This window comes from Populus euphratica, unplaced genomic scaffold, assembly GCF_000495115.2.
Source record: "Populus euphratica unplaced genomic scaffold, PopEup_1.0 scaffold405.1, whole genome shotgun sequence".
Taxonomy (NCBI): Eukaryota; Viridiplantae; Streptophyta; class Magnoliopsida; order Malpighiales; family Salicaceae; genus Populus; species Populus euphratica.
In genome coordinates, this window is record NW_011500289.1 from 182,209 (window position 1) to 203,455 (window position 21,247).

Sequence of the window (21,247 nt, forward strand, 5' to 3'; positions counted from 1 at the left end):
AGTACTTTTCCACAACGTTTACTAGCTAGTACGAAGTTCAAGACGAGCTAGCTCAAGTATAAAAGGAGCAATTAGGACAAGAAATAACATGTAGAGCACAAGCTCAAATGCCAAAAATGGAAAGATTAATCAAGACAACGACACTAATATTTTTGGCAACCTTCTTAGTAGTACTTCTGCCCAACACCTATGCTCACCACGTTCTACTTCCACATTGCATGAGTCAGTTTTCTTTAGCAAGCTATGCCTGTGCTATGCTTCCATACACACCATTTCCACATCCATCTCCACCTTCTCCAGCTCCCAGCCCACCCTCACCCTCCCCGGCTCCGCCTTCACCCTCACCCACACCCTCCCCACCCCCGCCATCACCCTCGCTTGATGATGAACACGAGCATCGAGAGATGATACATAAAGAGAATCATCATGGATCTATAGAAGAAAATTGTTGCAAATGGTTGGGAGCTTTAGATAAAGAGTGTGTGTGTGGCCTGCTTCATCGCCTGCCTGTATTCCTCTCGAAACCTGCACATCAATATACCCTTTATGTTAGTAATTCTTGCAACATAACTTATGCTTGTGATGGGTGAGCTCTGTAATGGGCATCTGATCGACGGGAGTTTATGTATCAATGTATTCGTCATTTTACTTTTTGCTTATTTCAAGGATAAAATAATAAAATCCACAAAATATAAGGGGTGAACTTAGTTGATGACACAAGTTTTCACCCCTGTCAATCATGTAATAATTTGCTTCTCGCCACTATCATGGAATCTTTGAACTTAATTTAAATATTAATTATATTAAATTTGCTATGGTCATTTGAAATTTACTTGCTTCATATTGCTCAAAGAATTTTAGATCATGGTTTGTAGTTTAGTATTAAAAAAAATCCATTTATGATTGTATTACTATCTTTCATCCTATATAACTGAAAATGAACCAAAATTATAGGAAAAAAATAAATAATTTCTCACAAATTATATCTAGAATCTTAAACTATTCTTACTAAAATATTTTGCATTTCTCGTTAAATAATTTATTTTTACATTTATTTTTAATTCCTTATTATTTAATATTGATTTAGATCTCACTTAATCATTATAATATAAAAGATATGAATTAATTATATCATTGAAAAATTGATTGAAAATTATTACAGTCAGCAAATCAACATATCTATCATCACATCAATTTTTTTTAATTATACATAAAATTATACTCTTATTACATAAATATAAAATTCATGAAGTACAATTCTAATTATATAGAATACTTTAAAAAAATTCAAGTGGTGTAGGAATAAAGCTCTTATATTGAATAATTAATTAATCAAATAGTCCTATCAATTTCATCAATTGTCCTTTAATAGCTTATATTTAGTACTTGGTAGGACAAGGTCATTTGTGACTATTAGTTGCAAAAGGTTTTTTTTGGTGGAGATAAGAACTTTTTAATACTTAAATAAATATCTTTTTAGAAAGAAAAATATAATAATATTTTAAAGAAAAATACTCTACAAATATATATGTAATAGATAATAAAAATAGTAAATCTATGTTACGAAGGTCTTATTATGTATTTATAACTCATAAGTTTTGTTATCTTGTAGATAAAAGAGATTGGAGTATAACTTTATTTTTATGATATTTTGAGTTGTATTGTGAGTTATATTCTATTTATTTTATCTAGCAAAAAAATTGAGACATGATTGGTCATAATAAACTTAATTTTACTTGAGAGTGGACTTGGTACGATGCCAAATCCATCTAAGACTAGACTTAGCATACTATCAATTCTAGCAAAACCAGGTTTGGTTAACACCAAATATAAGGTGTTTGGTGGTAATGCATGCTAACTCAACACATCCGAGAATTCAAGAAAATTATATCTATATATTTTTCTTGATTCAATATTTATTGGTAATGATAAATATATATATAAAAAATCTTGTTCATCACTTTCTAAGCTACTTTGATATCTCAACATATGAAACACGGTTTTAAATCCCTACACAAAAAAATATAATTTAAAAATTGATTTAGATTTAGTTTCACATAATATTTTATTTTTTTCAATTATTTGAATAAAAAAATTTAAGCAAACCCGTTTAGACCTGAATTTGATATGATTAACCCATGACCTTCACCTTGGGCTGAGTCAAACCCATTATGGATTTCATAACTATGTATTGAACGGCCCATATCCAGCATTTCAAACCGTTGACTTTCTCTCCTTGGTGAAATGACATTTTCCCCTCAGCTTCTCTGCTTTCCTCTTGATAAAATTGTACATTTTTGTAATTGCACAAAAACCAACAGCCACTCTTCTCCTCTTCTATTCTCCAAAACGGGCGACAAGTCAAAATTGAACTCTACTCCGTTACCATGGCGCCACCGGCAACGATTCGGTGTTGCGCAGCAGCACTAACTCTGATGTTCTCTATCCTCATAATCTCTCCATCATCATCAGCTATCTATTGTGACGAAGATGATTGCTACGATCTACTAGGGTCAGCTTTCTTATTTTACTATATTTGCTTCTTTTTTTTGTTGATTTTGTCAATTTACTGATTTTGCTTTTGTTTCTTACAGCGTTACGCAAACTGCTAATGCTTCAGAGATCAAAAAAGCTTATTATAAACTCTCGTTGAAACAGTAAGTTTTATTTTTCATATTTTTATCTGTTACTTTTGTTTAATTTTAATTTTTGATATATATTTTTTGAATGGGTTATGGTTAGTCACCCGGATAAAAACCCAGATCCGGAGTCCAAAAAGCTGTTTGTGAAAATTGCTAATGCTTATGAGGTAAAGAAAGTATTTTTGCTCAATTTTGTTTATTTTTGCTCATAATTTTTTTGCTTAATTTTTTAATTTTTTTTGGGAAATGCAGATTTTAAAAGATGAAGCTACAAGAGAGCAATATGATTATGCAATTGCTCATCCAGAGGAGGTGCATTTCTTCTTCTTCTTCTTCTTCTTCTTCTTTTCATTTAATTCAGTTTTATATAATTTTATTGAATAGGAAGGGATTGGGATTTTTTTTGAACTTTTAATTTAGTTTTATATAATTTTATTTAATTCAAAGGAATTGCAAAAAAGTTCGGGGGAGTGAAGATTTTGGTGAATGATTTGAATTATTAGTTGGTGAATATACTGAGCATTTGTATTTATATGGACCGTTCATGTGCTTATTATAGATGAGTCTTCACATTTATTGAAATTGAGATTAATAAAATTATTAAAGCTGTTTGCTTTTCTTTCTTATAGGTGTTTTACAATACGGCTCGTTATTATCATGCATATTATGGTCACAAAACGGTGAGAATGCCTATGTTGATTTATTGGAATTTTAGTGTTCTTGCTGCTGGTAGTAGCTGATAGATGTAGCAGTTGGGTTAAATTTGTGTTTTAACTTTGACATGCATGTTTTGTAGGATCCACGTTTTGTTCTGGTTGGTCTTCTTCTGATTCTCTCAGGGTTTCAGTATATGAATCAGATGACAAGGTATAATCAGGTATTGTCCTGAAACTTAACTGTGGCTAAACTTGATATTGTTGTGCCTTTTGGATGTAGTTGACCTAGCATGGGTTCTATTTGCAGAAGCTTTAGTTTTGATTTATTGCAATACACTTGTCATGGTGGCTGTTTCTTTTGCTTTGAAAGTTCTGTCATGTGCAGTGTTCTTTTTTGTGATGAATATGTATTGAATGGCAGAAAAGCAGGGCAAGGAAATTATAGGCTGAAGGATTTGCAGTGTGATTTTATGTATAAATATTTTGTCGGAAAAAAAGCTTATATGCAGATTGCAGATTTTTTTTTTTAATTCTTCTTGTCATTGCAGGCTGTAGCAATGGTCAAGAAAACTCCTGCTTATAAAAATAGACTACGGGCTTTGGAACTTGAACGCAGTGGAGGAGTTACAAATAAGAAGAAGAGCAACAAGCAGATGGACAAGTATGTAATTATTTTGATCTTTTATGAGATACATCTGACTGATGGTTGTGAATCTGTTCATTAACCTTTATGTCTGATAAGCATGTGCATTAATCTTGCCAGACTCTCTTTGTGATCATAAGATATATTTTTGTGGCAGGAAAGTGGAGGAAGATCTCAGCAAAGAACTTGAACTGGACATAAAGGGCGCTCACAAACCTTCCATCTGGGAACTTCTTGGTGTCCGATTTATAGTTCTGCCTTACACTATTGGCAAGGTTAGAATACCCATCTTGTTAAATCTCTTTTCCAGCTCAGGCGAGAGACCTTGGTATATTAGAATATTGTTACTGATCTGTTTCTTTGTTCTTATTGTTGTCACCACATAATGCTCCTTTAGAATTGAATCTTAAGTAATGACTATGAACGTTCCTGATTGATTTTCCTTTTCATCCAGCTATTACTGTGGAATGGTTGTTGGTTCTGGAGATACAAGGTGAAACAAGCACCATATTCTTGGGAAGATGCTGTCTACCTAACACAAAGATCCCTGAGAGTGCCTCTTGATGCATGGGGCAGCATTGGTAATCACTTACAGATATTTCCACCTACCAACTTAAATGTTCATCCGTTGTGTTTGTGTTAATCAATATAAAGGAAACTTTGCCAAGGCATTAAGTAGGGTTTGATTTACAGATTAAAGGATAGCTTGATTATGGATAGCCTTACAAGCTTGTGTTTTAATCAGTTAAAGATTGCTCAGTATATTCGAAAGATTTCATGACCATGTTACAGAGTTGGCCAAATATTTCAAACTTTGGCATCGTCAAACATGTCTTTTAGCTGTATAGGAATCATGTGATGGATGCAATCAGCAGTGGCTTCCAGACTCTGTTCTCGCTCTGATTTAACATGTCCGGAGCTTATAAGTAATTGGTTCACTGAGTTGCTGCTTTTAACTTTCATGTTTTTCAGACGAATCAACAAAGGAAGATCTTGTTCAGAGACGTTTATGGGAGAAGTCTAACTTGGAGACCTATTTTGCAGATCTCCGTAAAGAATCCAAGCGTAGAAGATAGCAGATTTTCCTGCTTAAATGCTGACAACACAATTTTTTGGTGATAGATAACAAATATATGAGTTCCTGCTTAAATGTTGTACGGAAATAGTTGATCTATTTAATTATTCTATCATATGAAAGCAACATGAATTTTGCAATTTAAACAGACTTGTGCATTGATAAACATCCAATATATGAAGCTTTGAGTACCCTCTTAGAGGGTTTTATGAAATTGTATGAATTCTTTCTCGGATCACTTAATTTTTTTTTCCAATGAAATATAAATTTTAATTCTTTCAGCTCTGACATTATTCTTCTTATTCCAGAAATGGTTAGGCCAAGATTGGTCATAAAATTGAATGTTTCTTCAAACGACACAGTTTTGTTTTCCTGTTTAGGAAAAATTCAAATATATCCCCGAATATTGTTATAGTATCAATTTGGCTCCGAAACAAGTTCTCTATCCATTTTCTAATTAATTTAGATTACAAAAACATAAAAAAATAAATAATTCAAAATTGTGCTAGTTAACTATATTTTTTTTCTATAAAAAGACATTGTTTCTGGAAAATAAGTTATATTTTAGATTGAATTCATTGCTAATAAAAAGACTTAGTTAAGAAAGATTGGATGAATAAAAATGATACAAAATTAATTTAAGGGTGAAATTGAAACTATCTATATAGTTAGGGGTTAAATTTGAAGTTTGCCCTTTCTTTTTTATACCAAAAAGACACCTCAACATACAAACCGTCTTCTTCTCCAAAACCCTCTCTCGGTGCCTGAGACCGAAACACCGAGTCCGGAAACGATGACTCACTCACCTATCGCCTACTTAGTTCCACTGAGTCCAAGTCTCGAAGAAAACGCTTCAATCCCTAAACTCGCTCTCTCCATCGGCCAAAACACCATCGGCAGGAACGACATTTGGGCCTCCGATAAAAGACTCAGCCGTAACCACCTCTCCCTAACCCTATCCCTAACCTCATCCACTATAACCGTGGTCAGTTATTATTTCTCTCTCTCTTATTATTTCTCTTTCTCTCTCCCTCTCTTTTTACTATGCAATTGTCTTAAAAAAAATTAATGATTAGTTTGTTTGTAGGAGGGGACTAATCCGGTGGCCGTGGTTAAATCGGGGGAACAGAGGAGGAAACTGAGAGCCGGAGAGAAAGCGGAGATAATTAACGATGATATTATTGAGTTAATCCCTGGTAATTATTTTTATAAGTACGTGTTAATTACTCCTAATGGTAATTTACAGAAGCGAGGTTGTTTCGAGGGAAGAGAAAATGGTACAGGTGAGAGCAAGCGGAAGAAGATTCGAGAAGGGATTAGTAGTAGCTCAAAGGTATTTGATTTATTATTGTTTGTGTAATTTAATTGTTTTTAGTGTATTTGTTTATTTGATTGGAATTTATAGGTTGAGATGGAAAGTGGTGGACCGCAGAGGAATTGTAAGGACGAGGCGATTAGGGATTTTGGTGTTTCGGAGGATGAATTGGCGTTGACATTTCGGCTTTTGAGAGTGAAAGAGTTGCCAGCTTGGGCTAATACGTCTTGTGTTTCGATAAATGATGTGATTAAGGTAATGGTGTTTTCTTGTTGTTTCTAAATAAGGTTGTTGTTGTCATTGAATTGGATAAGGATGTTATATTTTTGCACGAGACTGTGCGAATGTGGAAGAGTTATATTGTAGTGTTTATTGGTATATTGATGATGGAAGATTTTGATTGAGTGATTGGTTTTTGGTTTCTTTGTGTAGGGAGATATACTTGTTGCTATACTTTCGAATTACATGGTGGATATGGATTGGTTACTGTCTGGTGAGCTTTATTTATTTATTTATTTATTTATTTATTTATTTATTTATTTATTTATTTATTTATTTATTTATTTATTTATTTATTTATTTATTTTTGTCTCACCCTGCATAGTGTTGGTTTTAGGTAGTTTAATCTGGCTCATTTCGTTGTTTTTTCTGTTTTCTGATGCAGCATGTCCGACAATTGCAAAAGTTCCTAATGTCATGGTTATTCATGGGGAGGGTGATGGTACATTGGAGCATATGAAGGTTTGATTATAGATTGTTTTTATAGGAGTCTTCAATTTAAGCATTTGAAGATTTGTTTTTGGGTGATGGGATTTTAATTTTGGTAGTATTTTATAGAGAAGGAAGCCTGCAAATTGGATTCTGCACAAACCCTGGCTACCCATTTCATTTGGGACACACCATTCAAAGGCTATGTTTCTTGTCTATCCTCGAGGAGTGCGAATTATTGTTCATACAGCAAATTTAATACATGTTGACTGGAATAACAAAAGCCAAGGTTTGTGGATGCAAGATTTCCCTTGGAAGGAGAAGAAGCCTGGAAAAGGATGTGGATTTGAAAATGACTTGGTTGATTATCTTAGCGTGTTGAAGGTATAATTATATTGCAGCGGAGATGATTAGGGATATTTCCCCCATGTATTTCTTTCTGAACAAGTTTAATCCTTTTTTTTTCAATGTATACAGTGGCCTGAATTTATTGTAAAGTTACCAAACCTTGGGAGTATTAGTATCAATGCATCCTTTTTCAAGAAATTTGATTATAGCCATGCAGCGGTATGTTATTCAGTCTCTTATCCTTACTGGAATTTTTGTCTGGGAATGTTATATCTTTATGAACCTGGTTACACAATTTTCAGGTCAGGTTAATTGCATCTGTTCCTGGATATCATACTGGTGCCGATCTAAGGAAGTGGGGACATATGAAGCTACAAAGTGTTCTTCAAGAATGCACCTTCGACAATGAGTTTAAAAGGTCTCCTCTTGTTTATCAGGTATGGTGGATTCCTCTTTTACTAGTATAATGAGTACTGATCATGTGAGAATTGAGGTTTGATGTGAACAGGTGCTGAAGTGAAATAAAATGTCATCTTAATCAGTAGTTTTTTTTTTTTTTTAAGTTCTTTACTTCTGTAAAAACAGTTTAAACTTGACTAGTTGATTCATGCTATGCAGTCTGCTGATCTTCCTGTGTTACAGATGAGAGAGTTATTTGAACTGTTCAATGGGCTGTGGGTGAAATCTTGGAAATTACTAGTGCTACCATGCACTTCCTTCTGCTTTGAGAAATTTTATTGAATTGTTTCGTATTCTTTCCTTGTTGCAGTTCTCTTCCCTTGGTTCTTTGGATGAAAAGTGGATGACCGAACTGGCCATTTCAATGTCATCCGGATATGCTGAAGATAAAACACCTCTTGGTCTTGGAGAGCCTCAAATAATATGGCCTACTGTAGAGGATGTCAGATGCTCCTTAGAGGTACTAACATGTAGGTCTTTTCTTTGAGCTTTTTCCACTGCACCTTGCATTGTTTTCCACAAATCCTTGTTTATCTTTAAACATTTTAAGGTTTTGAACTTTGTCTTTTCTTGGATAATAGGTTGACCTGGGTATCATTTTAGATTGCTTATCTTTTATGGAGTTATAAGATGTTGAAAGCATTAAAGCAGCCAGCCAGTAAACTGGACACATGGTAGCCAGGAACCAACTTATGTTCCCCACTTTGGGGTTTAGTTGGAGGAAGGGGGGCTAGGGATTGCTTTCAGCTGTCTTCTGAATATTATTGAGATGTGGGTCAAATGAGGCTATGTGCATTGATCTTGTTTGTAATTTTGACATTATCATTAATAAAGCCAGATGGAAACAACCATTACTGTTAACCCACATCTTTATTTCAAATGAATTTGCCTTTGGGCATGAATGGTCAATTCAAAATTCTCTTGCCCTGGATGCCAAGTATTTTTATTTTATTATCTTTTGATTGATTTGAAGTTCCCACTGCTAGAAAGTAAAAGATTGTGTGGTTGTGTAGTTTTGTGAACAAGATGTTAAAGAAATCATGCTCATAAACAACCAATTATGATTGATCCAGTGGAGAAGTTCAATGCTGTAAAGAACAAGTCAAGTTGACTAGGTTTGACCAATCAGATTACACACAAGTCTAACACTAATTCTATGGGATTTCTTGTAACTCATGGTATTTTAATATGTGTAAATGTGGGTCTTGTTGTGCTGCACTATGAGCTATTGGAAAGTTATTGTTTTTTTTAATGTTATCTATTGTTAATGTTTGAAAATGAAGTTGAATAGTTCAATTCTCATGTTGTATGCTCCAGGGGTCTATTTTATATTCATATTTTTCCACTAGTGTTATTGCTATGCTTTGCACTTGTAAAAGTCCAATGCTATTCTCTTATGATTGTTTTACTTTTTTCTTCAGGGTTATGCAGCTGGAAATGCTATTCCAGGCCCACTAAAGAATGTTGAAAAAGGATTTTTGAAGAAGTATTGGGCTAAATGGAAGGCATCCCATTCTGGCCGCTGGTATATGTCCATATCATTCCCAGTGACAGTTTGGATTACAAAATGCTAACTGGAGTTGTATCATTTAAATTCCATCACCAAATCTTGGTTTTTTTATTCATGGCCACTTAAGTTGTGAGCACATGCATTGCCACTTTTGCTGTGGTTGCTTCTTCAAACTGGGGGAAAGACGCTTAACTTTGTGTATTCCATTGTTTCAGTCGGGCGATGCCTCATATAAAGACTTTCACTCGCTATAACAGCCAGAAACTTGCGTAAGGGTTGCTTTCTTTCACTTATAATGGTTTCTTAAGAGTTTTGCGTGGCCTGAAGAAGAGCTAAATGACTGCAAGAAGTCAATCAATTTTTTACTATTGAAACTGAATTGAAACGTTTTCCAAACAGTTGGTTTTTGCTTACTTCATCAAATCTTAGCAAAGCAGCCTGGGGGGCTTTGCAGAAGAATAATTCTCAGTTGATGATCCGTTCGTACGAGGTATGTGCATGAGGAAATCATGTTTCTGTGACAATAATGTGACAATAAGCAAACGCTAACAAATTATGATTTTTTCCTTAATATTTTTTTGGTTAATTTTCATACGTTCACAATTTCATGTGTTTCCTGCCTTCTGATCCCCTAGAAACATCGATGCCTTAATTCATCGTGTGGTTTTTTCCAGCTGGGAGTGCTCTTTCTACCATCTTCCATAAGAAGATACGGTTCTGGATTTTCTTGCACAAGTGATGGATGTCCATCCATGGTAATTGCTATATCTGGGCCTTTTGATACTAAATTGTAGTGTGATTTAATGGCAAGTCTACCACCGTTATATGAGATTTATTGACAAGTTACTGCCCTCTAGTTTCAGGATAATTGTGGATCATTAGCTGATTCTGAAGAGCTGAGAGCAACACTAGTGACTCTGAAATGGCAAGGAACTAGCGATTCGGCATCCAAAGTGATTCCATTGCCAGTGCCTTATGAACTCCCTCCTAAACCATACAGCTCAGAAGGTCATTTTCTCTTTCCCATTCATTTCTGCCTGTTTTTTGTTGCATGCATCTGACTTCTGTTATCGTCATGGCAGATGTTCCCTGGTCTTGGGACCGGCGCTATAGCAAGAAGGATGTCTACGGCCAGGTTTGGCCAAGGACCGTACAGCTTTATACTTCTCAGGACTAGCATAACAGACTTCATCTGTTTGTTTACAATTTTCCCTGCCTTTAACCATAAAGGGCTTTACCTCTCTGTAAATATTGTTAAAGCCAAGGGGAAGAGGTTCAATTTTTTTTTATTTAAAGTATATCTGGATTTTTGATATTTGAAGCACAGCTCGTAATCTCAACATGCATGATTGAGTAGCCCCTAATCTGTTTTCTTAATAGCATTAAAAATCCTTAATTCTTGAAACAGTTTGCTCTGTGAAAATGTTTCTGTAAAACACTTCAAAAGAAGCAAGAAGGGAAAGTAAAATGCTTATGATATAAATTAGCAAATGCTCATTGATAGCGATTAAATTACTTAATGGTATCAATGTTATGGACTATCAAATGTGAGTTATAGCCGTATCCCTTGCTAGATAAAATCAATGATTAAACTAACCAAATAATCAGCCAATTATGTTTCTGCTCACTGCTATGTGTGTGAGCTCGGTGATGCAGATGTTTCTAAGTTTTTTTTTTTTTTTTTTTTAAATTAATGATGTTTAAGGGTTTTTTATTTTTTTCAATTGAAATTAACATATAAAAATCATTTAAAAAATATGAATATCTTATTTTTCAAGAAAAAAAAAACTTTTAAAAACAGTTTGCATCACAGGTTGTGGCCAGCTTTCTCGGTTTGCTTCAGGTTTTCTCCAATCCCTGAAGGTTTGAATGGTGTAAAATTAATGATAGTCATAGGAAAAAAAAAAAAGAAATTGATCATAATAGATTAAAAGAAATCTACGAGCCATTAGATTCGAATAAATCTTATGTGAGAGTCGTAGAAAAAAAAAATTGATCATAATAGATTAAAAGAAACCTACGAGCCATTAGATTCGAATAAATCTCGGGTGATTCAGCAATGTTAATTTCTTCTTTTTTTTATAATCTATTTTTGCTATTTTTCTTTAAATTGCTGGTATTTGTGGAAAAAACATCAGATCACAAGGAAACTATAAGCCATTAGATTCGAATAAATCTTATGTGATCCTAGGTTAATTTTTTTAAATCTATTTTTACTATTTTATCTTTAAATTAAGGATAATTTATCGGAAAAAAACGACAACAGATTACAAGAAAACTATGAGCCATTAGATTCATGAGATTCAATTAAGAACAAATCTCACATGATCCTGCAATGTGATAGCTGAAGGCAAACAGCTTTTTAATTCTATTTTTGCTATTTTTCTCTTGTAAAAAAGAGATTTTCTTAGGATGAGCTAGAATTTATCTGTTTCCCATTATAGATTTAGTTTTTTTTAAGAGGAAATCTTATGATAAGATTATAGAAGAGTGATGCGAGGAAGGCAAAAAAGAAGAAGATAATATCCAACCCTACCCAAATCCATAGAATTGAAAATAAAACAAGATATGCTGCCAGCAGGATTGATGACGAAAGTGAAACACTTTTCCTATATCCTCTCAAAACCTTCAAAAATCAACACTAATATACCTATACACACACACACACACACACACACGCTTCAAAAATCAACACTAATATACCTATATATATATACACACACACACACTGCAAATATCCATACTCACATCTCGCGATCGCCACACAATTAGGCAAAATCGCATGCTGTTACAACAACATATAAAAACCCTCCTCACATTCCAACCCCCACAAAATCTCCATTGCCATCCATACCTCATCCACTGCCATCATTGTCAATGGATGTCATTTTTGAGCCCCAAAGAGGCGGGCCATTCTCCATTGAAGTGGGTTTCTTTGATACAGTCTCGGAGATCAAAGAGAAGGTACACAAGTACCATGGTATACCTATAAACAAGCAAACCCTAGTATTTCATGGCCAAGTTCTTCAAGATGATAAAGATGTAGAATATTGTGAAATCCTTCAAAACTCTCGCATTCAACTCCTTGTAACCCCTGAAACCGATCAAAAACCTCAAGTCAATGTTGAACAAAGCTCACACTCCAAGAAAGTTCTGCTGCGTATCAAGATTCCATCAAACCAAACGCTTGTCCCTCTTGAAATGGATATGAGCGATACTGTGCTACATCTAAAAGAAAAGATTCATTTGATAGAGCCAGTTCCAGTGAAAAGATTAGTGCTACAATCGAATGGTGTGGAGTTGCAAGATCATCAGTCTTTACATGAATGTGAGTTGAAGTATAATAGTGAGATTAGCGTCAACGTAAAGCCATCACCATCTGGCTCAGGATCAAAAGGGGGCTCTACAGGTCTCAAGAAACTGAGGGTGATTGTTGTGACCAAGTGTGGCACTAAGAAGATTCCTATCGAAGTGAATCCATTGGATAATGTTGGAGAGATTAGAAAAGAGCTGCAAGATTTGCAACAGGAATATCAATTCCATCTTCCACAAGAAGGGTATTTTTTCATACATAAACAGAATGTTATGGACGATGATCGATCGTTTCGGTGGAACCATGTTAAACAGGGCGATACAATTGAGATCTTCAATGGAACTGTAACCAGTGGATCTTAGTATTTCTTGAATTTTCCTGAGGGTAATTTTCCATGACATGTGCTTCAATTTTTCTAGGGTTGTTAACTGTATAAATCAAGCTCAAGCACTGACTTTAGGCTCAGCATCAACATTCTACTCTTTGAACAAGTTATGATCATGTAGTGTCAGTAAATTTCCTTTTCAATGCTTAGATAGCATATATTGCTTTTGTGCTTCGATTTTTAAGACGTAAACCTTTGTGATGAGAAATTACTTTCACACTACTCGATGGTTTGTTCAAGATTATGTTAAAAATTCTTCAGTGTTTTTGGTATATATTTATGGATACTTTCTACCATATTCATACGATGCTTTCTTTAATTTGAGCAATTTCTTTCTTTCTTTCATTTTTCCAAATTTTTTGGAGAATTTGATCAATATTTCAACTCAATGGCTAATTAAGTTGTTTCCCTTTTGTCATCCCTGTTAAAGTCTCAAAAGATTTTGCAAAATCAAAGAAAGCATCTTCCTTACGTGCACGTTTTGGGATTTAATACATGCTTTTATAACCCATAATTAATTTGTAAAATGTTGAATATTTGGTTGGAATTATGGGTACATATCTTTGATATTATTAATTGGTTGTAAATTTAAATTTATAATTTATTCCATAAAAAAATAAATTGTATCTCTATAAAAGGAATTATTCAGTTTATCATGAAACTCATAAATAATTTTTATGTTGAATCCTAAATTTATGTGAAAGAGGAGTATAATTGTGTAATTAATTATTCTTTTTTATCATTATTGATTATGGCCACTAGAAACCGTACATCTTACCTTTTACGAATTTTCATTTTTGTGCGTGGCAGTGCTATTCTCGTATTTTTTTTCAAGGCATGAAAGACAAAGAAAAAAAGGAAACATGCGCAGTCTTACTAATTATTTTATTATGCTTGCACTAAATTAATAAACTTATTAATCCAATCCAATCCAATAATCTCTATGTATAAACTAATTAATCCAATCCAATCCAATCCAATCCAGTAATCTATTGTTGAGAAAATTCGGAACAACCGGACACCAATTTAACTATTATTTCTTTGAAATATATGGTATTTTGCAGACAGTTAAGGTCAAGATTGTTATTGATGGTAGAAGACACCCTGTGGAAATCCCAGATGATAAATGGTATCTTTGAAATATTAGTGAAATATATGGTATCTTGAAACCGCAACAGAAGAAACATTAGTGAGTGTTCAACATCAGAAGAACCATACAATTGCAGTAGAGCTGGAGACTATGGATCATTTGTTATTTCATTGTTCTAGTTCTGGGCAATTATGGGTAAATTTTTTACATTGATGGAGAGTATCTTGTGCATCCCTTAAATTATAGATTTATTGATTTATCAATATTTTGGATTGGAATTTCAGTTTCTCTTTGATTTTGCATTGACTATCAGTTTGACTAAAGTGTAGGGAATTTAATTTTAGCTCTACTGGAAATGACTTCATTCATGGGTTAAAGTGTAGTGAATCTAATTTTAGCTAAGTTTCTTTCTTATTCCTCCTATATTATTTGTAACGCAAACACTTTATTTTTCTTTAAACGACTTTTAAACTTTTCAGGGGTCATCTTTTAAATACCTATGTTTTTTATTAATACAGTTGATTATTCTAAAAAAACCCATGCAGTTGCTTCTTTCAATCAGGTGAGCTTTAAATCTAACGCATTTGTCATTTTTATAAGAAGACCAAACCTTGAAGGAGGAACCAATCGGGGAATCTATAAGTGAAGTATTGCTAATCTGAATTGTTGCTCCTCGGTAGCCATCGCGGCGGAGGATAAAAACATATCATAGAAAAATGATAACCATCATCTAGTAATTAAAAAAAACTAGAAATTTTAAAATATATATTGATTCCAGAGTTTTAAATAAGGGGTTAATTATATTCAAAGAAAAAACGTGTTACCCTTAGAACATTTTGTTTTATGAAACGTTACCTTTATAATGTGTCTTCCCCTAATTTATCACTTTGTAATCCCAACCATACGAGAGTGGGAAATGTTGAATTTTTTTAGTCTATTTTATATTTGAGTGTAACACAAATTAGAACACAAATTAGATGGAAAAGAAAAGAAAAAGGAAAGTCAAATTGTCAAGTAATTTGACATAATAAAGATAGATTTTATCTTATTAGGGAGAAAAAATCTCTCTAGTATTCTTATTTTCACGAGGAGAGTTAATTCTCTCATCAATGAAAATTAAAACTGAGAGAACATTTTTGGAAGGATATAATCCTTTAAACTCAGATAATAAGTCTAGAGTTTAAGGTGAGAAAAAACCCACCATTACACAGAAAAATCTCCATCAATATTGATATTGAAAGATTGTTAAGGAGTAAAAAATTGTTTTGACTCGTATAGGCAGAACAAATCGTTAGTGGTTTCTTTATTGACACATAAAATAGTTCCGTTTCAATCAACTCCTTATTTCTACTATGAATATATGTTATTCTTGACCAACAAGTAATAAGCACACACTTAAACAATGTCGTACAATTGAAAGTCTTTTTTTTTTTTTAATTCCCCTTTTTTTTTTCTTGGAGAAGCAAATAACACACATCCCTTGACATGTTAATAGAATGATCTTCTGACAGTCAGTTCACAAGTTCTCTACCAAAACAAAAAAGCATCCAAATCATAGTGGAAATATGCTTTAATTAAGAGTTATTGGCATAATCGTACCCGTCAAAAGCTCTTAGCCGACCTAAATCATTCTCTCTGGCAGTACTAGGTCAGAATTAAGCTACCTACACCTGAACTTGAGAAAAAAATAATGGTATGATCTTTCATCGAACTTGATTTTCTTGACTTATGTAGTATTTTCACTTGCTAATTATATAGCTTTATGCCGTGATAAATTCTGGAGTTAACTATGATATAAATGTGTTCTTTGCAGACATTGAAGGTCAAGGTTGTTATTGATGGTACAAGGTTCCCCATAGAACTTCCAAATGATGCAACTGTCCAGGACCTAAAAGAGGCAGTCCATCGTATGTTTCATTTCTATGCCGTGGAGAACCAAGAGTTGCTTTTTAACGGGCTGTTGTTGCTAAATTACATAAAATTAGAAACTTATGAAGTCGTTGATGATTCTGAAATTATCCTCCAAATATTTTTCACTGTTGGAATCATCGGAAAAAACCCTGATGGGCAATACCAGAGGTATGAAGTAAGAGCCCACCGGAGTAATACTGTTCAGGACTTGAAGCTGAAGCTCCATATGTACCATGGTTTGGACATTACCAATATGAGTCTCCAAATGAGGCCTGAATCTTACCTGCAAGATCGTACTTTATTGTGGGCTAATGACATTTCTAGCAGCACTGATATTTATATAGTTCAGGATCAGTAGCATGCAGCTTCTGATGTTTCAAATATACCCAATGGGCTAAATGGGAGTACTGGTGAGTAAAGGAAGGGGATGGCTTCAGGGAAAAATAAAATAGATTTTAGTTTGTAACGATCTCTCTCCATTCTCCTTGTATGGAATTGGATGGATTTAGAGTAAATCAGATCGAATTTGGGAAAAATAAAATAGCATATTTATAATTTGTAAGAATTAGTTTTATCATTATTTCTATTGCAATCTGCCATATATTTATCTCAAAAGAAGCTCCAATATATATATATATATTTCAAAATAATGCTGACAACACATCCTCTACCATGATAAATGACATGGAGTCCATCTAAAATCTTTTATGACCATCAAAGCTAGCTTCAATCCCTAGAAGATTAGGGTTCAAGTTTTCTCACTCTAAAAACCTATATTTCAAATTTTCTTGACTAAAATAATATGAAAGAAAACCATCGTATGTACCTCTCTAACCTTATGTACCTCTCTAACCTCATAACTAACTATAATATATATTTTATTTTTAAAAAATTAAATCAAATCAAATTAAAAAGATTTTTGAACTGTTGAACATCATTAAAAGAAACCATATATATTAAGTTCTCCCGCATTCAAAGACGGCTTGATATTTGTTATACAGGAACTTTCTCTCTTCTTTACACATCGAGAGAAAATGAATGACAAAAAATTAAATTATGAACAGAAGCGTAAAAGCCCAAAGAAGATTGGATATGAACAAAGTGAAACTTTAGGGACAAAATTGAATATTTCTGTGCCCTTTGAACATTGAAAGTGTGAAAAGGGCTTTTTGTGAGATGTCAATTTTGGTCCTTGATCTTTTTATTTTTTCTCAGAACAAAGTTTGGTGACAAAAGTTTTAGCATATTTGATATTAGTTTTTTTTTTCTGTAACGAATTAAACTTCTATTTTAGACCTCAGCGAGGAGATATCTACAAACCAGCAAGCAAGATTGCTACTTAAAGAAAGCAAAATTAACTGCTAGCTAGAGCCGGACATGAATATAGCTAAAGAATTTTAACTCAAGTAGCTAGTATTAGTGTTCAATCTTCTTCTTTTTTAAAGGTTTTGAATTTAAATCTCTTTGTTATTTATATATAGGTTCCTATTATTCTTTTAGTTACATAAAACAGGAAAAACTATATAAAATTTCTAGTAATAAAATTCCAGACAAACCTCAAAAATATCGTCGTTCGAACTACGTAGATAGTATCAATTAAATTATCAAATGATTTCATACATCAATTTTGTCCTCAAATTTTATATAAATTCTCAATTAAATTTTTTTTTATATTTTAACTATTTCCATCCAGATTTTGTTTTTGTTTGTAAGAAACAACATCATTTTCTAGGGAATTTAAGGTTTTCTATTAAGTGATTTTAAAAAAACTTAATTAAAAATAAAATATAATCCGACTGCAAAATTTTTAATAATATTTTATATTTTGATGTTTGCTCTTAATTTTTCTTCAAACTCAGTGGATGCCACTACTTGGTCATCTTATCTAGAGGCCTTGTACACTTTCATTTATGGTGCTGTTTTCAGAGTCAATTAAAATCCTTAGCCTGTCTGTTTTACGATTAACGAATATTTTCTTTGGGCATGCTGAGGAAATTACAATGTTGCAATTGGTAAATAGGCAATGAGAAATATGAAAGACCATTTCCATAAAACAGAATGATTTAACTAATAAAATAAAACAAAACAAAATGCAGAGAGGCACATAAACCATGTTGTCCAATTGAAAGTAAATAAACACACACATGCCTTGACATGTTAATACAGTGATCTTCTGACAGTCGGTTCACATGCCATCTAGCTAACCAGAAAGGCATCCAAATCATATTGGAAATACGCTTTAATTAAGAGTTATAGGCGTAATCATACCCATCAGAAGCTCATAGCCGACCTCTATCATTCTCTCTAGCAGTGCTAGCTCATCAGAATTTAGCAGCACACATCTGAAATTCAGGACTTCAAAGAAAAAACATGGTATGGTTTTTCATCTAACTTGATTTTCTTGAACTATGCTGTATTTCACCCGCTAATTTTATAGTTTTATGCCATGACAAGTTCTTGAACCAACTATGATACAAAATGTGGTTTTTGGCAGACATTGAAGGTCAGGGTTGTTGTTGACGGCACTACAATGATCCCTATGGAACTTCCTGATGATACAACTGTTAAGGACATGAAAGAGGCAGTCCATGATATGTTCACCTCTTTTTCTGTAGAGAACCAAGAGCTGCTTTTTAATGGGCTGTTGCTGCAAGATAACACAAAATTAGCATCTTATCGACTCGTTAATGATTCTGAAATTACCCTCCGACTACTTTTCACTATTGTGATCGTTGGGAAAAACCCAGATGGGCAATACCAGAGATACGAAGTAAGAGCCCATCGGAATAATTACGTCGGGGACTTGAAGCTGAAGCTCAGTGAGGCTCATGGTTTGGACATCACCAATATGAGACTCCAGATAGGGCCTGAATCTTACCTGCTAGATCGTACTCTTTTGTGGGCTAATAGAATTTCTAGTGGCACTAGAATTTATATAGCTGAGGAGTAATATGCAGCTTTTGATGTTTCAAATAAAGCCAATGGGCTAGATAGGAGTGGTGAATGAAGGAAGGGGATGAATTCAGGAAAAATAAAATAGCTTTTAGTTTGTAACAATTTCTCTCCATTCTTCTTGTTGGTATTGGATGAATTTAGAATGAATAAGTTTGAATTTGGAAAAAAAATAAAATAGCAATCTAAAACTCACAAGTTTCTTGCTATCGTTATTCATTTCCCTATGCAACTTTTCATGTTCTCTATTAATGAATATTTGTGATGAAATGAAGCTTGCGAATGGGCTAAATTCATGATGGGTATTTGAGATTTGGATAAAACCACAAGACCTCTTTCATCAGACATGAAGCAGGATTCTTTGAATTGATATTTCAGGGGACCAGGCATTGTGTTGAAGATGAAGAGTTTCTTGTGTCATTCTCTAAATTTTTTAGGATGTGTAACAATTAGTTTTACAAATCAAAAATTGTATATTGTGATTTTGAAGAATAAAAATATTGTTTATTTTTATTTTTATTGAATGTCGTTTTATTTCTTTTTCATACTAGAGACAAACAAGTGAGTTCCCAATATTTTTGTAATTACTCTATATTTGTTAAAAAAATAATAAGAAAATGAAAACATATAAAAATTATACTTTGAATTAGCAGCTAAATAATCGACCCTATTCATTTCCCCTACTAACTAGATTGCCATTAACTTATTGATAATCTGATTCTCTTCTAATAAAACCTCGACTATTATTAAAAATAAAGAAAAAACACTAAGAGAAAGAGTAACAAACGACGACTCCATGAATGTAAAACAGGGCCAAAATTAAGCTAGACCGGAAATTGTGGCTCAAACTTGTCATTTGTTCAGGGTCATTTTAGTCATTTCACTTTGTGTTTTTTATAATTGTTAAGGGGGCAAGGGGGTAGAATTGTACTCTTCTTTATATAATAAATATTTAAAAAAAATAATTTACCGTGTATTGCATAATTTAGCAGTTAAAGGATGGTTGTGGTCTACTAAAGGTGAGTGTGACATCTCAGAACAATTAAATAATGCTTTTTAAAATAGTGTTTGAATTATCTAAGGAACCCATCTATCCTTATCCAGCGCGTCCTAAACGCATCTCTAGTTTTACACTGACAATCTTTTTTACATTTCTTTAACTCTCATTATTTTTAATATCTAGCTATTTAAATTTTAAAAGTTACTCCTTAATTATTATTTTATTTTATATTTTATCACTTTTTTTTTTATTTTTTTTTCCTTAACCTTGTTTTAAAGTTTGATTTTTATTCAATTTAATTTTTTAATTCTAGTTCTTTTATATGTTTTTTTTTATTCTTATTCGATTCATTTTTCTTTTAATCTCAAAATCAAAAAGTTATAGTTGCCCTCTATTTTTATTTTCTAGTTTTGATCTAAATTCTTTTAATTATTTTTTTTATCTTTTTTCTTTCTATAAAATAGGCTTAGTGTTTCATGACCTAAGCTATGGATTTGTCAAGTTAACCTAGTTAGCTCAACCTTTATTACTCGAGTTATTGGTTTGTCATATAAACTTAGATTAACTTGAGATGATTTTTTTATCCTTTTTTATTTCATTTCAGTGTTGTGTATTTAATTAACTAAGAATTAAGTTGCATTGTCTTTTCTCTTTTTGAAAAATATTTTTTATAGGTTACCATTGCCAAATTTTATATATTTGGTCTATTTTTGGTCGTTTTTTTTATCATCTAATTAAAATAAAATTAACATATTTGACCAAGTTAGGTCTATAACGGAGTTGTAAATTTTTTTAATTTTTTTTTAAAATTATTAATTGATATGCTTTATAACTAATTGGTTGGTTATACATAATATTATTATATTCATGTAAATACATATTTATTATTAATAAAGGCTCAATATATCTTTAATATTCATATAATATTAGATTGATAACTTTAGAGTAAAGATAAAATCTACGGAACTAAAATACTTTTCAAAGAAAATTATAAGGTTGTCATAAGACATATACACTAAATGACTCGTATGAGAATTTCATATGGAGAGATTACTTATATATATGAAAAGGCTTCCATGATGGTTGTATAAGTAATTTTTAGACTTGAGATCACTATGTTATTTTATATAGAGAATGTTATTTTTATCCTATTATATGTTATCTTAATTGAGGTAATGAAATGATAAATATTTAATATATTATAAATTATATGAAAATATTTGAGTGATTAAGAAAGGAT

General features: G+C 32.7%; 3 protein-coding genes across 4 annotated transcripts; all 3 read left to right on the forward strand.

The window, feature by feature from the left end:
* The first annotated feature begins 2,308 nt into the window (after positions 1 to 2,308).
* LOC105113248 (chaperone protein dnaJ 50-like) lies at positions 2,309 to 5,235 on the forward strand. Its single transcript, XM_011009344.1, has 10 exons — positions 2,309 to 2,512; positions 2,595 to 2,657; positions 2,743 to 2,809; positions 2,895 to 2,954; positions 3,272 to 3,322; positions 3,439 to 3,519; positions 3,847 to 3,959; positions 4,099 to 4,216; positions 4,396 to 4,522; positions 4,914 to 5,235. Exons 1-10 carry the CDS (start codon positions 2,388 to 2,390, stop codon positions 5,015 to 5,017), a joined length of 909 nt encoding a protein of 302 aa, XP_011007646.1. The 5' UTR covers positions 2,309 to 2,387; the 3' UTR covers positions 5,018 to 5,235.
* A 467-nt stretch (positions 5,236 to 5,702) lies between these two features.
* On the forward strand, positions 5,703 to 10,696 carry LOC105113249 (tyrosyl-DNA phosphodiesterase 1-like). Of its 2 annotated transcripts, none has more exons than XM_011009345.1 (15): positions 5,703 to 6,001; positions 6,104 to 6,349; positions 6,422 to 6,586; positions 6,764 to 6,824; positions 6,996 to 7,072; positions 7,169 to 7,423; positions 7,517 to 7,606; positions 7,690 to 7,824; positions 8,157 to 8,306; positions 9,268 to 9,371; positions 9,572 to 9,625; positions 9,756 to 9,846; positions 10,031 to 10,111; positions 10,214 to 10,364; positions 10,439 to 10,696. In XM_011009345.1, exons 1-15 carry the CDS (start codon positions 5,810 to 5,812, stop codon positions 10,531 to 10,533), a joined length of 1,947 nt encoding a protein of 648 aa, XP_011007647.1. In that variant the 5' UTR covers positions 5,703 to 5,809; the 3' UTR covers positions 10,534 to 10,696. The 2 variants fall into 2 exon arrangements, with proteins under 2 accessions (XP_011007647.1, XP_011007648.1); XM_011009346.1 differs by having other exon boundaries at positions 5,705 to 6,001; positions 10,220 to 10,364.
* A 1,537-nt stretch (positions 10,697 to 12,233) lies between these two features.
* On the forward strand, positions 12,234 to 13,031 carry LOC105113250 (uncharacterized). Its single transcript, XM_011009347.1, has one exon. It carries the CDS (start codon positions 12,234 to 12,236, stop codon positions 13,029 to 13,031), a length of 798 nt encoding a protein of 265 aa, XP_011007649.1.
* The last annotated feature ends 8,216 nt before the right edge of the window (positions 13,032 to 21,247 follow it).